This window comes from Geotrypetes seraphini, chromosome 8, assembly GCF_902459505.1.
Source record: "Geotrypetes seraphini chromosome 8, aGeoSer1.1, whole genome shotgun sequence".
NCBI classification, from domain to species: Eukaryota; Metazoa; Chordata; class Amphibia; order Gymnophiona; family Dermophiidae; genus Geotrypetes; species Geotrypetes seraphini.
The window spans coordinates 120,854,143-120,870,057 of record NC_047091.1 but is presented as its reverse complement, the minus strand read 5'-3'; the positions used below and the strand labels follow the sequence as shown (position 1 = coordinate 120,870,057).

The following is a 15,915-nucleotide window of genomic DNA, read 5'->3' as shown; positions in this document are numbered from 1 at the left end:
TTACTACTTAAGGAAATATGATATATTAATCAAAAAAAGTTTACAAAGGTGCATTTTCAACACTTTCCTAAAAGCCCTATAGTTACGTATCTAGCTTCCTGATACTTAATGGAAGAGCTTTTCACCATTTGGTCAATTGACAGGAAAATAGACCATTAAGCACTGTTTTGTACTTAACAGATACAGAAATTGAAGCTGCAAACAAAATCCAAGAAAACGTTTAAACATGTTGTGATTAGAGGAGGAAGGGTAGGCAGTAGAATATCAGAAGGCCAAAGGGGAGGCAGAGCATGTGGAAATGTGCTGGAAATTGATACTGAACAGTTATAGGAGAGAGAGAGAGAGAGAGAAAAAAAAAAAGACAATAATTCATAGGAAAAAAATTTACACCCTCTCTTCCAGCCTCCCCCGTATGGGCTTATGCAGCTTATAACAATTCCACAATCTTTAGCCCGGGAAGCCAATGCCTCCTTTTTCAGGATAAACACAAAAAGGCAACCTAGTCACATCAAGGTTTGTGGGGGGGACGCTCAAGACGCCAAAATTGGCTCGAAACTAACAAACCAAAATGGGGTGAATATAATATAGGGTGCTCTCAGTGTGAACCCTCAGTGATAGGAGCACAGCTCCGACACTTCACTTCTGGGTCAAGGCGGTAAGCCTCCACCCACACACCATCATTGAGCACCCTGAGTGTGCTGAAATTAAAGGGACCTGAGTCCACTCAATCAAACAATCAAAGTGAGTAAATTAAACTCAACACAAACAACCTGAGCGACCCTGAGCGATTTGTGTGGGGTCGCTCAGGTTGTTTGTGTTGAGTTTAATTTACTCACTTTGATTGTTTGATTTGTTTGATTGAGTGGACTCAGGTCCCTTTAATTTCAGCACACTCAGGGTGCTCAATGATGGTGTGTGGGTGGAGGCTTACCGCCTTGACCCAGAAGTGAAGTGTCGGAGCTGTGCTCCTATCACTGAGGGTTCACACTGAGAGCACCCTATATTATATTCACCCCATTTTGGTTTGTTAGTTGCGAGCCAATTTTGGCGTCTTGAGCGTCCCCCACACAAACCTTGATGTGACTAGGTTGCCTTTTTGTGTTTTTTCTACAGTAGGAATTTTGGCAAATTTGGAGTGTATTGTTGTTGTTGTGAGTCCTTTTTCAGGATGGAACAGCCACCCTAAACGCTAGTTCCAATATCTCCAATGGGGAAAAAAAATCACTTCATCATTCTTTCTTTTGCCTCCCTGCAGCACCGAGTCCCTCTCTCTCAGCAGAGACCCTGCACCCAGCATTCACAGGCATCCAACAGTACGCAGGTATGGTATACCCTCCTGCCCCCCAAGAATCCTCTTTGCTTATGCAAATTCTGATGAATATGGAATAATTTAGCTTTTGGTTTGCCTTGTTTCCCTTTGCAAGCATTAACATGGGGATGTGGTTACCAGTGGCAGATTGAGATGTAGGACAGAAACTGCATTTATTTGTGTCTAAATTCGGTTAAAGTTTTTAAATTTTATTTTAAACAGCAATTTATCCAGCTGCAGCACTTACTCCAGTTGCACAGACGGTCACCCAAACCCCTCCCATGCTGCAGCAACAGCAGAGAGAAGGTAAGCGAGAGGTTATAATAATAATAATAATGTATTCTTGTATAAACCGCCAAAGCCATAATAGTTCGAGGCGGTTTATAATGAAAAGTACTGGACAATCAGTGAAAAAAATACAATACAAATCATCAGAAATACATACAAGATAAAAGGATAAAAGATTAAAAACAGTGAATCAGGTTACAAATTGATCAAACAACTATGTTTTTACTAATTTTCTAAAAGTAAAATAAGATGGAGCACGCATAATAATATTACCCAATCAGTCGTTCAGTTTGCCTGCCTGAAATGCAAGAGTTCTATCCAGAAATATTTTAAAGCGACAAGCATTTACTGTTGGGTAAGCAAACATATGGATTCTGCGTGTAGGCCTGTTAAAATGGTCTAGAAAAAAATGAGAGACCAGGTACTCAGGAGCCATACCAAATATTGATTTAAAACAGATACAGGAAAATTTTTAAAAACTCTTGCCTCCATCGGTAACCAATGTCGTTTTTGATAATAGGGAGTAATATACTGCTATTTTTTCAAACCAAAAATCAGCCGAACTGCTGAATTTTTAATAACTCGAAGCCTTTTCAGTGTTTTCTTATATGTACCCAAATAAATAATACTGCAATAGTCGAGCATACTTAAGGTGGAAGACTGAACTAGCAGACGAAATGATGCTACATCAAAATATTTTTTAATGGTTCAGAGTTTCCATAAGACCGAGAAACATTTTCTGACTAGCATATCCGTATGTTCTTCTAAAGTGAGCAACTGGGATGGGAAGGTAACAGTTAGGGCTCCTTTTACTAAGCTGCATTAGGGCTTTAACGCACAGAATAGCGCGCGCTACATTGCTGCGTGCGCTAGACCTTAATACCAGCATTGAGCTGGCGTTAGTTCTAGCTGTGTAGTGCATGGTGTAGGGTGCAGTAATATCCTGCGTGCACTAAAAATGCTAGCGCACCTCAGTAAAAGGAGCCCTTAGTCTCTGCTATTACTACCAAACATTTACATAGCACTACAGGATGTAGACAGTTCCTGCTTCATAGAGCATATACCCTAGTCAACAGGCAGAGAAGATATGGAGGGGCATTTTCAATAGGACATCTGAGTATGGACATTTTAGGAAAGATGTCCAAAAATCCAGTATTTGAAATCACAAGATGTTTTATCTTTTTTTTTTTTTTAATGACCTATCTAGACATTTTGGCCCTTAGTGCATCTATCTTTTTGGGCCATTTTCAAATATGAAAACATTCAAATGAAAAATGCACACAAACAGCCAGTATTCTTTGCAAATTGGCCACAGACATCTGAGCAGAGAAGAACGGCACTCTAGGGGGTACTGCGGTGAATGTCACATTAAAAGGTCTCAGGTATAATTTTTACCAAAACCCGCTTTTATCAGAGAAAAAGCAGGCAATATATTCTCACACGTCATCCATGGAATCCAGCACAGACAGTCAAAAAGTGTACTGTCACTTTAAAACTCTGCCTGTACTCTGCGTGCACAGGTGCCTTCCTGCCTGATGTCAGCTTATGGGACAGTCAGTTTTCTGTTTTCTGTGGAGCTGAGAAGCTGTTCTTAGAGTCTCTTTAAGCATGCCAAACTTGTACTATTTTGTGCCTTCCCATTTATTTATTTTTTCCTTTCTTTCAGTCATATTTTTCTGTTTTGTTTCTTTTGCTTTCATTCAGTTCAAAAATTTGTAATTTTTGATCGATTTTTAGTTTTGGGCCTTCGGGTTCTTTTCAGCCTGTTTTCAGGCCAGGAGTATTGATTCATTTTCGGTATACAGTACTATCTACTCGACCTTCCTGCACCATTGAGTCCTTTGATCTCGTGTCGGAGGTTTTCCCTTCAATGTCCAAGGTTTCTAGCTGCTTCAAGTAGTGCACTCGATGCCAAAGGACATTTCAGGCAAGGATCCACATGCCTAGGTCCTAATCATCAAGATGTACCTTGTACACTCTTCTCTCACTTGCAGAAGAGGTTGCTTAAAGCTAGAAAGTTGCAATTCGAGAAATTTTTTGGTTCACCTTCAATTGCATCAACTATGGCTGGAGACTCTGACACTAATGCTCAACATTGCTTGATGCCAGCATCGACACCATTACTGATGGCTGTGACAATATACTCCACTTCCTCTTTGCAATGGCGTACCTAGCATATGAGACACTCAGGGCCCATCATTTTTTGATCCCCCCCCCCTATCTGTATGATTTTTAGTAACAATCCACACGTCACACAAGAGTATACCTAGGAAAAGGCAGCATCTTGCATACTTCAGTGAGCAGTACAACATCAATACATCCATTGTAAAACTAAACAAGCCAGACTAGTACAGATCAATCCTGCACAGTCAATCCTAACAGAAAACCGTATCTTTCGAACACACAGAACACAGAAAACACCTTTGCCTAGTATGGAATATGTCATCACAAACTAACCCCTCCCCCTTTTACAAAACTGTAGTGTGGTTTTTAACCACGGTTGTAACAGTTCAGATGCTCATAGAATTCTGAGCATCAGAGCTGTTACCACCATGGCCAATGCGAAAAAACGCTCTACAGTTTTGTAAAAGGGGAGATAAAATAGAAATACGTAGACAAAAGTTAAACTGAAGCACCAAGAAGTTGGACTCTGCATACAATGCAACACCACAGAATCAGCGATGCATCTCCCTTAAAGCAAAAAAATAAATAGAATTTTTTTTCTACCTTGTCTTCTTTGGTTTCTGCTTTCCTCATTTTCTGGACTAGGGAGATATGTACAGCCACCTAGGTTCGCTTAAGGCTACGTCTAGCCTTAGGCAAGCTTAGGCGGTTTTGCAGGCCTCCCTAGGCTCCCAGAGGTACCTTCAATATAGGCGGCCTGCCTAGGGAGCATTAAAAAAAAAAAAAGTGCGTCCCAATTGGCTGGTTAGACAGCTTTAGGATGCCTACAGCAGCCTACAATCAAGACATAGTTCACAAAATCCGGGCAGAGTGTTCCAGGGTTCTATATTGGCAAATAGAATGTTAAACTACAATTTTACATGTCATTTTATATGATTATATGAAATCTCTCATCCAAAAGAAGTCCCTTTATGAGTAATATATACCACTGAAGCATCTCCCTTTTTATCAACATCTAATGAACTATCTCCTAGAGACCAGAAAGTACATATTACACTCTACAGTATTGATCGCCATGCGAAGACAAGCGTGGCTAAGGATCTCAGATCTAGATACCAACATTCAAGACCATCTCTCTAACATACCCTGTGTAGGGGATGATTTGTTTGGAGACCTTATAGAAGAGGCCACACAGAAAGTAAAGAGTCAAACACCTCCAAGTGTTCTACTTACTACTCGAGAAACAGATATTGCCAGTCTTCAACATCCACTCAATGACTCAAAGACATCCCAGACAACAGAGGTAGCAGAAAACTTCTGCACCAGCTCAGTCCAAACAGCAGCAGTCTTTTTGACTTCCTCTTAGACAGCATGGTCAGTGTTTCTCAACCTTTGCCTCAGACTCTTCCCACTCACTCACTCATTACCATCGATGCTGGTCCCTAATAACATCGGATCACTTGGTCCGTCAGGTGGTAAGTCAGGGCTATGTCCTTTGTTTACATTTTAAAAACTCCAAACTTCCCACCAAGAGAGACTCTTTTCAGCGCCCAGCAAAGAGCCCTCCACCAGGAGCTTTTAGCCCTCCTCCTCAATGCCATAGAACAAGTTCCTCTGCAAGACAGAGGCTGCTACTCCAAATTTTTATTCATACTGACAAATACTAGAGGCATCCATCCAATTCTAGACTTCTGAGCTCTCAACAAATACTTGGTGAAGGAGAAATTTTGTATGGTCTCTCTCAGAACCTTATTACCACTATTAGAGAAGAATGACTGGCTCTGCTCTCTAGACCCAAGAAGCATACACCCATATTTCCATCCTACCTGCTCACCGGAAGGAAATACCTTTGCTTTTGAGTGGGAACACACCACTTACTGTACAAGGTGCTTCTATTTGGTCTGGCATCAGCACCAAGAGTATTCAAGAAGTGCTTAGTAGTAGTAGTAGTTACACTCCTTTGCTCATGCAGTTTTCATGTGTTCCCTTACCTGGATGACTGGTTGATCAAGGCCTCTATACCTCAAAAAGCTCACCAAGCCATGAATGCAGCAGTTCTTCTACTGGAGCTCCTGGAAATCCCATCTAGAACCCACTCAGAGTTCATTGGAGCCCCTTAGACATGGCTCAAACTCATGCCTTCCTACCACAACACTCTATTACTACTACTACTATTAATGATTTCTAGAATGCTACCAGACAAATGCAGTGCTGTACAGAGTCACAAAGAAGACAGTCCCTGCATGTAAGAGCTTACAATCTAAACAGACAAGACAGACAACAGGATGTAATGGATACAGTTAAGGGGGACAGTTAATCTGCTGGCTGGGTTGTGGGAAGTGGGCAGTAGGGTTATGGATTGAAGGCTATATCAAAAAGGTAGGTTTTAAGTCTGCTTTTAAACAAGGTAAGGTAACGGGCTTAGCAGACACTCAATACTCTAATTTGAATGTGCCAGAAGGTCTTCTCTTGTCGCCGCATAACTGCACATCAAATGCTGCAAGCCACTCGATGCATCCTATTATCTAAAATTTCCATGTAAATGTCTTGTTAAATTACAAGACATTGAATATGTATTTTGGGATCCCATCCAGTTGCAACAATTCTTATTAGCTAGAGAACAGAAATGAGTTTCCTTTTTATTAAATATGTTTCACTACTGAGAAATTGGAGGATAAAACAGTCCCATAAATAGTAGGAACTGGTTAAAGATTCACAAGGATGAATCAAGAACCAATTCTTTATTTTTCTTCTTATCTTTGTAATTGAATTTATAGTATGTCTTCCCAAGTTTGTGGGCTTGGAAAGGAATTTTGTTTATATGTTTAATTACCGCCAAATATGTATAAGTATCCTTTTTTCCTGGTATCATCTGATATTGTAATCATTAAATTTGTATATTTAAAAAAAAAAAATGCTGCGAGCCCTCGACCACTTGGCCTCTACAGTACACGTAATTCCATTTGCCCATCTATATCTCAGGGAAACTCAATGGGCATTTTTGACCCAAAGATCTCAGGCCACTGGACTACTACTATCCCAATGGCTGAGAGTGACTTCACATCTCTGAAAGTCACTTCTATTCCAGATGCCATCACATCAAAAGATATTGACAAATGATGCATCCATGTTTAAATAGGAAGCCCTCTTAATGACCTTCATACCCAAGGCTCTTGGAGTCCTCCTGAAAGCTTTTCATATCAATCTCCTCAAGCTTAGAGCAATCTGTAGTACTCTAAACACATTCAAGTATTGTATCCTCAATCAAGTATTATTCATTCACACAGACAACCAGGTAGCCATGTACTATGTGAACAAGCAGGGTTTCGCCTGCTCTGCCAAGAAGCAGTCCAAATCTGGTCCTGGGTGATTCCTCACAACATTTTCCTAAAAGCAGTCTACCTAGCAGAAAAGCAGAATATCTTAGCCAACAAGCTGATCAGACTCCTACAACTGAATGAGTGTTGACTCAGCTCCACCACTTTACATCAGATCTTTGCAGATTGGGGTACTCCAGAAGTGGATTTCTTTGCTTCCCCCTACGATCACAAACTTCTATTCCAGACTCTATACTCCCAATCATCTGGAGTTGGATGCCTTTCTCTCGACTGGTGAGACAAGTTCCTTTATGCTTTCCCTCCAATTCCTTTACTCAGAAAAGCTCTATTCAAACTTTGTCAAGAACAAGCCACCATGATTCTCATAGCACCTCAGTGGCAATGTCAACCATGGTTCCCTCTCCTTCTACAACTCAGTGTTTTGGAACCCATCACACTTCATATCTTTCCAACATTGCTGACACAGAATGAGGGCTCTTTCCTCCATCCCAATCTATGTTCATTAGCTCTCATTGCGTGGTATCTCCCTCCCAACCAATAAATGCCTTTGCACTATCTTCACCAGGGTCAGCCATCATTGAAATCTCTAGAAAGTCTTCCACGCAGCCCTTCTATCATTTCAAATGTACTCATTTCACAATCTGGTGTAATGTTAACTCACTGGAACTGATCACCTGTCCTCTCCCAATGGTCCTAGATTATCTTCTATACCTCTCTAACTCTGGACTAAAAACTATTTCAGTCAGAGTTCATCTCAGTGCTATTAGTGCTTTCATACTCCACTTGACAAAAAATTGTCTGTACATCCTTTAATCTCCAGATTCATGAAAGGCCTTCTCCATACTAGACCTCAAATGAAGCCTTCTGCTGTAGCTTGGGACCTTAATTGTATTCTTTCCACTTTGATGAAGCCTCCTTTTGAGCCATTCACAACTTCATCTCTTAAACATCTTACTTGGAAAATGACCACCTTATATCTCTCACATTGTACGTTGAGTTAGTGAACTTCAAGTCCTTGTGTCAGATCCTCCCTATACAACGTTCTACCATTACAAGGTGGTTCTTCGCACTCATCCCAAGTTCCTCCCAAAGGTCGTCTTGGAGTTTCATGTAACCCAGTCCATAATTCTCCTGGTCTTCTTTCCAAAACCACATTTTCATCCTGATGAAGCGGCACTCCACACACTGGACTGCATACGTGCTCTTGCTTATTACTTGGATTGCACCAAGCTTCACAGAACTTCCACTCAACTGTTTCTGCCTTTTGATCCAAACAGACTTGGAGGTCCTGTCACCAAGAGAACCACCTCAATATGACTGGTGGACTGTATCTCCTTTTGCTATGCTCGGATGGGCTGACACTAGAAGATCATGTCACGGCACATAAAGTTCAAACAATGGCAACTTCATTAGCTCATTTGCATTCTACTTTTATTGTGGGCATCTGTAAAGCAGTCACCCGGTCCTCAATTCATATTTTTATATCCCACAATCATTCTAGATGGGATAGTTGGTTTGGCTAAGCAGTTCTACAATATTTATTCTCCACTTAAATGCCAACCTCATGCCTACCATTTTGGTTTTGCCAAGCTTATGTTGTCAATAACCCTCTTCTCAGAGGCATGATCCTGGCAGCTAGGGAGTCTCATATATGAGAATATACTGCCTGTTTGTCCTCGGATAAAGCATAGTTACTCACCTGTAGCTGGTGTTATCCAGCAGGCAGATATTCTTATAACCCTCCTTCCTCCCCTAGTTGGCTTATTCACTTTGTTACTGAACGGATGGTCCTGCAAGCTGACATTGGGGGGGGGGGGGGGGGGAGGGAGGCACCTGCACGCATGCTGTACAGCCAGTTTTAGAGCTTTAAAGTGACAGTACACTTTTTGACTATCCATGCCGGGTTCCATGCTGTCCTCGGATAACACCTGCTACAGTTGAGTAACTATGCTTTTGGAGGGCTCACCATACAATATAAGAAGATTATGGTAATATGTATACCTGGTACTTTTTAATGTGACATTCAATACCCCCTACACTGCCTAGATATGTTTGCGTGCCTATCTAAAGCTGTAATACAGGCTGAAATGTACTATTTCTTTCACATCTTTGGGTGCTGGAAGGTGGTTGGTAACTATTAGGAGAGTGTGTGTGTGTGTGGGGGGGCTATGCCTTCATTCCTTCAGTGGCCATCTGGTCAGTTTGGGCACCTTTTTGGCCCTTATTCATTTTTAAAACAGGTGTAGCCCTAAACATCCAAATTGTGACCTGGACGTTTTGTAAAAAGTTCGATTATCGCTGCAAAATGTCCCAAGTGCTAAGCCCTTCCAAATCCCCCCATAACATACCTCCAACAAGCCCTGATTTAGATGCACTGTAGACAAAAAGCCTTGCAGAATGTCTAGAAGTCTGCTTTGAAAATGACAACTTGGATGTTTTGATGATAAATATTACCTAGTGCCACTTTTTTGCCGGTGTTTGGACATCTTTCTGTTTTGAAAATGAGCCCCTTACACACATTAAAAATATAATGTTTTGATTTTTAAAAAAAACAGCGAAGATGTGAATGGCAAGAATACATAGACTGGAATTTATCTGTGCAGTCATCCTGGAGAACAATCGTGGGGGAATCGGCCTATAGAATGACATTAATCTGTGCCAGTATCCAAAGGACAGAGTGGTATATCTGTGCCAGTAACCCAGTAAAATAGGAATCAATGCACAGAGTGGTATTAATCTATACCAGTATCCCAGGGACAGGGGGATCAATATACAAAGTGATATTAATATGTGCTGGTAACCTGGAGCCATCAGGGTCTGTTTATAGGAAGTTGTTAAGCTATGTGAGTAACCCAATGGAATATTGTGCAGTACTCTAATTCCATAATGTTCTCTGCTGGGTCAGAGTTCATATTTTTCTACTAAAACTCCCTCCTCTTCTGTTCCCTGATGTGTAGGTCCTGCAGGCTGTAACCTCTTCATCTATCATCTTCCCCAGGAGTTTGGGGACAATGAACTGATGCAGATGTTCTTGCCCTTTGGAAATATTATCTCCTCGAAGGTGTTCATGGACCGAGCAACCAACCAGAGCAAGTGCTTTGGTGAGTGCTGATTCAGGGAGCAGTGCATGTGGAGACTTCTTATATTGTCAGCTTTCTGTGTGGAGCAAGCTGCAGATCTGACCATTCATTATAAATCTGTGCATGCGCCAGGCTTGTTAGTAATTTGGAGGAGACAGATTCTTGCATACATTGGGCTCCTCATGTGTCAGAAGTATTTGCAACAAAGGCATCACAGAATGGAAGTCCCAGTGCACGATGCACACTAGGGTGGCACCCAAAACTGAAGTTTCAAAAATCATGCTTCATACCCCTCCATTTGGTTTCCTGCACTTCAGGACCAACAATGCAAAATGTTATGAAATTCAGACAGTATGTAGAGGCCACTCATGACACATATTAAAACAGACCAGAGAAAATATTTCTTCACTCAGCATGTAATTAAACTGTGAAGTTCATTGCCAGAGAATGTGGTAAAAGCAATTGGCTTAGCAGGGTTTAAAAAAGGTTTGGCCCATTTCCTAAAAGAGGGGGATATCCACTGCTTATTCCTAGGATAAGCAACATAAAATCTGTTGGAAACAGGATACTGGGCTTGATGGACCTTCTGTCTGTCCCAGTATGGCAACTCTTATGTTCTAGAAAAGCAGTTAGTGACTAGGCACATAGAGGCGGATTCTACAAACAGCACCGTTATTGGCTGACGCTTCCAAAAATGGTGCTGGCCACACGTCAATCATGTAATGGCGCCGATTGTAGAATCTTGGCCACCATCAAACATAGTTACTGGAAATTTAGGCCAGGGTTCTGAAAGCCTAGATATCCGGCGCTTATGTTTGAATGTATGGAGACACCTAAGAGCACCTAAGGTCATTTGCAGTGTTATCTGCGCTGTTAGGTAGACGCGATCACAGCACCATTTTTGGAGGTGCCACGCCTTCATTTATGTTTGATTATTAATTACTTTTTAATTGTTTTAAACTATGTGGTCAATTGCTATGTCAATTAAACACAAACCAATTATGTTAGGCAGCAGTAGGGTGCCTACCGCAGCCTAACTTGTGGTACACTATAGAGAATTTGGGTCATAGCACATATCCTAGCACATATCAGCTGCCTTCACTGTTCAGATTTAAACAAAGTTCAGTGTTAGCATCTTAAGCACTTTCTAATAATGTTTATAACATAATTGCTGCCACTAAGAGTAAGGTTCATAAGAACATAAGAATTGCCGCTGCTGGGTCAGACCAGTGGTCCATCATGCCCAGCAGTCCGCTCACGCGGCGGTCCTCTGGTCAAAGACCAGCACCCTAACTAAGACTAGCTTTACCTGTGTACGTTCTGGTTCAGCAGAAACTTGTCTAACTTTATCTTGAATCCCTGGAGGGTGTTCAGTGGTAGCGAATGAAATTAGTGCCATCTTGGTGGGGGCGCCGGCACCTCTCCACCCCCAATGCCATACTCACACCCTCCCTTACCCTCCCTGGACCTCTTGAAATCTTTGCCAGCATGAACAACTTCTCCAGCCTGCTGCTTGTGCTGACCTGGCTCCCCTCCGAAATCACTTCCTGGTTGTGGGCCCAGGAAGTGACATCAGAGGGAAAGCCAATGCTGATGCGAGCAGCAGGTCTGAGAAGCTGCTCGTGTTGGTGAAGATTTAAAGAGGTACGAAGGAGAAGGGAGGGCACGAGTGTGGTATGGGAGGTGGAGAAGGAATGGAGGAGGCGCAGAGGAGGGGGGGCGCCACTTCCCCAGGCGCCTCCTACCCTTGCTAAGGCACTGAATGAAATATATTGGTTATTGTGAGTGTCTGAACTGTCTGGTATCTCTGACATTTGTCTAGCCCCAGTAATGACTCTTATGTTTCTGGAAGCTTTGACCAGTGTTCAGATAACAACCCAAAGGAGCAATTGCTTTTGTTCCTCGCTTTTGCAGTTCTGGATCAGTTTAATGTCCTTCTCAGCTATATCATCCAAGACTTTGAAGCTTTCCCCAACAAACAAATATCACCCACTAAAGAGTGAGACATATATGTCCCAGCTCTTCAAGCATCTACACTCTTTAGTGGGTGATATTTAAAGCTTCCCCCCCCCCCAGTTTTCTTGGGCTATTTTAAATTCTTTTGTCTCCTCCCAGTTCTTGGGGGGTCTATAAGAAAAGGAAGCTGTGCTGTAATACTAAAATCTCGAAGAAAGAAATCGGGTGACTGGTAACAAGATCCTACTTAATAGAGATAATTGCTAAAAAAAAAAAAAAGAATTCAAAAAATTTACATCAAGAATAAGATGTTCAGGTGCTGTCCAAATCCAATTTAAAACATTAGACACGATGAGATCGTTAAACAAAGAAGGTGCTATCCACTCGGCAGCAGTTACATCATCAAAGGACTAATAACAAGGACTAATATTGTTAGTACGTTAATAGGGAAATCTCACAATAGGCTTTTGTGCAGCTTCAGGTTATGAAAGCTATATCATTGTAAGAATTAGACACTTTTATGATGAACTGCTTCTTTAGCAGTTTACATATAGTAATAATGAATTTCACTGACCTTGAGCAACCTCTAAATATGGTCCAATTTTACTCAAACTTGGCAGCAACAAATGACTTCACCATTTATAAATCTTAGGGGTAGAGCACTTTGAAGAAGAAGCTGAAATTTTCAGTACATATGAAGGCAACCCTTATGGGAGTCGGAGCAGAGAAACCCATGCACCCACACAGCAACTCATACAATCTGCTCTCACGTTTAAATGGTGGGGTTTTCAACAATGGACACATTGTAGCAGCTTTCATGGACCCTGATGGGGTAATGTCTGCAAATGGGTTACTTTTGCATGACAGGAATGAATCTCACACCCAAGGTAGAAGGTGATTTTAGTCACACTTGAGATGCTCATGTTGGCTTAGGACTCACTGGTTTAGCCACAGGGATCTTTGGGGGCCTGAGCCCCCATACGTGTGGTTCAGGCCCCCTCACACAGCAGATATTGAGTGGCTGGCAAGGATCCCAATCCCTGCCACCGGATAAGATCTGCTATTTTTTTGATTTTGATTTTATTTCTTATATACCGCTATACCGTGAGGTTCAAAGCGGTTTACAATGAAAATAGATTAAAGATACATTAAAATAAAATAAATAAAAATGGTACTTTGGATTGCCCTAGCTGTCCCGAAGGCTCACAATCTAGCTAATCAGAACTGCCTCAGCAGAAAAGTCAGTGACCTCCTCTCCAGCCGCTGATTTCTGCACTCTTTATGCCTGCTCAGCTCATGTGTGAAATGAGCATGTGCAAAGAGTACACATGTCACCATATGGAAAGGGGGCCACTGACTTCTTCCTGTTGATCACCTGTTGAATAGGCCAATGGCAAGCAATGAAATGCAGTTCAAAAAAAAATCTAACTTGTCATATGTAATCAAAGTTGCAAAGACCTCTTCAATGATATTAACACACTGGGTAGTAGCGTTCTGAGATATCTGAGACATCATTGAAGAGGTCTTTGCAACTTTAATTACATATGGCAAGATAGATTTTTTTTTGAACTGCATTTCTTCCTGTTGAGGCAGTTCAGCTAGCAGATCTCATCCACTGGTGGGAATTGGCCATCCCCACCAGCAAAGATAAAATTAACGTTGTGGGGGGAGTGGTAAGGTGGAAGAGGAAATTCATTGCCCCTTCCCAGTCCACCCTGTGCTCCCCCCTAAATTCAATGCTGGCTGTACCCCTGAGAAGACTTGTGTTTTCAGTTCTATTAATAAATGGGGCTTCTTGTGTATCTACCTCCGATTCCCTAATCAATGACCACTAACTTTGAAAAGAGCTAGCAGAGAAGAAGCTAAGAGAAACCAAATTGCTTGTGTATGTGGGGGAGGGGGGATATTGCTGGGTATGATCATGAAACCTATAACATTAGGACACATGTGTCCTGCAGGATTTGTGAGCTTTGATAACTCGTCCAGTGCTCAGACTGCAATTCAGGCAATGAATGGCTTCCAGATTGGGATGAAGCGGCTGAAGGTTCAGTTAAAACGGCCCAAGGATGCTGGTCACCCCTACTGACAATTCCTGCAGCAAGGACCCCGCACAGCCGCCTTGCAGGTGAGAAGGACCCCATGGAGCAGCAGTGATTCAAGGGCAGTTTGTATTGTGTGACCCTTTCCTGTAGGAAGGGGCAGATTCAGGGCTGGATGCTCTAAAATTGACATTAAAATCTTGTGAGTAAATTATCTGATTTGAAAATTATGATCGATGTTGAGATAATTTTGTATGCAAATGATTTTTGCAGAGATCCGCCATAATCCCTTTCGATTAGGTGTTGGAGAAAGCGACCGACACATGCACAGAGCCGGCAAGGGAAGCCCTGAAGCAGCCTCCTGATGCTCAGCTGTTCAGGGCAGGAAAAGCAGGTTGTTGTTTTTTTTTTCTTTTTAATGGGCACAGATGTGCATGTGTAATACACACTCAATGTGCCCATTAAAAAAACAACAAAAAGTCATGCTGGAACCCCCCTTGAATTAAAAAAATAAAATTGGCAGAAAGGAACCCATTCACTCCTGCCTCGGCCACCGAGACACCCCAACATCCCGACCCCCCACCTTTGTACTAAAGGAGGGATGTCCATTCCTTCCTGCCACCGGACCCCCCCCTCCCGCAAATCCCCCCAACTTTAAATTAAATATTGGCAGGAGGAATGCCTACTACCTCCTACCTCAGCTATCTGGTTACCCCCACACCCCCAACCTTTATATTGAAGATTGGCAGGAAGGATGCCCACTCTCTCCTGCCACAGGGGCCCCCCATCATGAACCCCCAACTTGAAAGTTTGGGGGATGTGGGCCATCGTCGAGTGGGGGGATCCCAACATATAAGATTTTAAATAAATCTGAAACCCATTAAAATTTTAAAAAACTGCTGTTCGGTGCACTTTTTTTAAACACTACCGGCACCTTCATACCTATTGGAGATTTTGAAGCATTAATAATAATAAGAATAACAATTTATATACCGCAGGACCGTGAAGTTCTATGCAGTTTACAATGATTAAAGATGTTACAGATTGAGTGGAATTGATAGGGCGGGTCAGTAAAGTGGGCAGACTTGGTGGGCTATAGCCCTTTTCTGCCGTCACCTTTCTATGTTTCTAAACAAAGTACAGACTTAGTAATTAACAGTTCTAGAGATCATTTGTTGAGGACTAAGATTGTATAGGTTGGTTTCCTAAGTATTTCAGGAACAGATTGTTTTTAGGCGTTTCCTGAATTCCCTATAGGTAGAAGGCACGAGTAATTGTTCTAGGTCTTTACCCCATAGTGCTGCTTGATGTGAGAAAAGATGTTGGTGGTGACTTTTAAATTTACAACCTCTAACCGGTGGAGAAACAAAGTTCGGGTGTGAGCTTCGCTTGTGTCTGTTGGTTGTGAAAGAGAAAAGGTCTGTTATATATTTAGGGGCTAAGCCATAAAGTCCCTTGAAGCAAAAACAACCAAACTTGAATTTCACACGTGCCTCCATCGGCAGCCAGTGTAGAAGTCGATAGGAAGGTGCTTTATTTTGTGCATCATGTGGGGATCGACTGGAGTGTTTAGGGTTATCATATTTTACTTTAGTAAAATCTGGACCCCCCCTAGACCCGCTCCCAGGCCCACCCAGTTCTACCCAGCCCCATCCCCCGCTTCCTGCTCTCATTGGGCAGGAGAGCATCCGCACATGCGTGGATGTGACACAATGACGTTATGTGCCCAATGCAATTTCAAGGAAGCTTTACAAAACCCGGACAAAGTGCTGGGTTTTGAA

General features: G+C 42.1%; 1 protein-coding gene across 13 annotated transcripts in view; it reads left to right on the top strand.

Moving 5' to 3' along the window:
* The window catches only part of CELF5 (CUGBP Elav-like family member 5), a 94,820-nt gene extending 80,639 nt beyond the window's left edge, over nucleotides 1–14,181 (top strand). For 3 of the 13 annotated variants that reach the window (XM_033955023.1, XM_033955022.1, XM_033955024.1), the window contains 4 exons: nucleotides 1,256–1,321; nucleotides 1,532–1,615; nucleotides 10,017–10,160; nucleotides 14,054–14,181. In XM_033955023.1, coding sequence (XP_033810914.1) covers nucleotides 1,256–1,321; nucleotides 1,532–1,615; nucleotides 10,017–10,160; nucleotides 14,054–14,181 — 422 coding nt within the window. Of the gene's footprint in view, nucleotides 1–1,255; nucleotides 1,334–1,531; nucleotides 1,616–10,016; nucleotides 10,161–14,052 lie in introns of those variants that run through there. The other 10 variants (XM_033955027.1, XM_033955026.1, XM_033955029.1 and 7 more) reach the window with 6 other exon arrangements.
* Nucleotides 14,182–15,915: the final 1,734 nt, after the last annotated feature.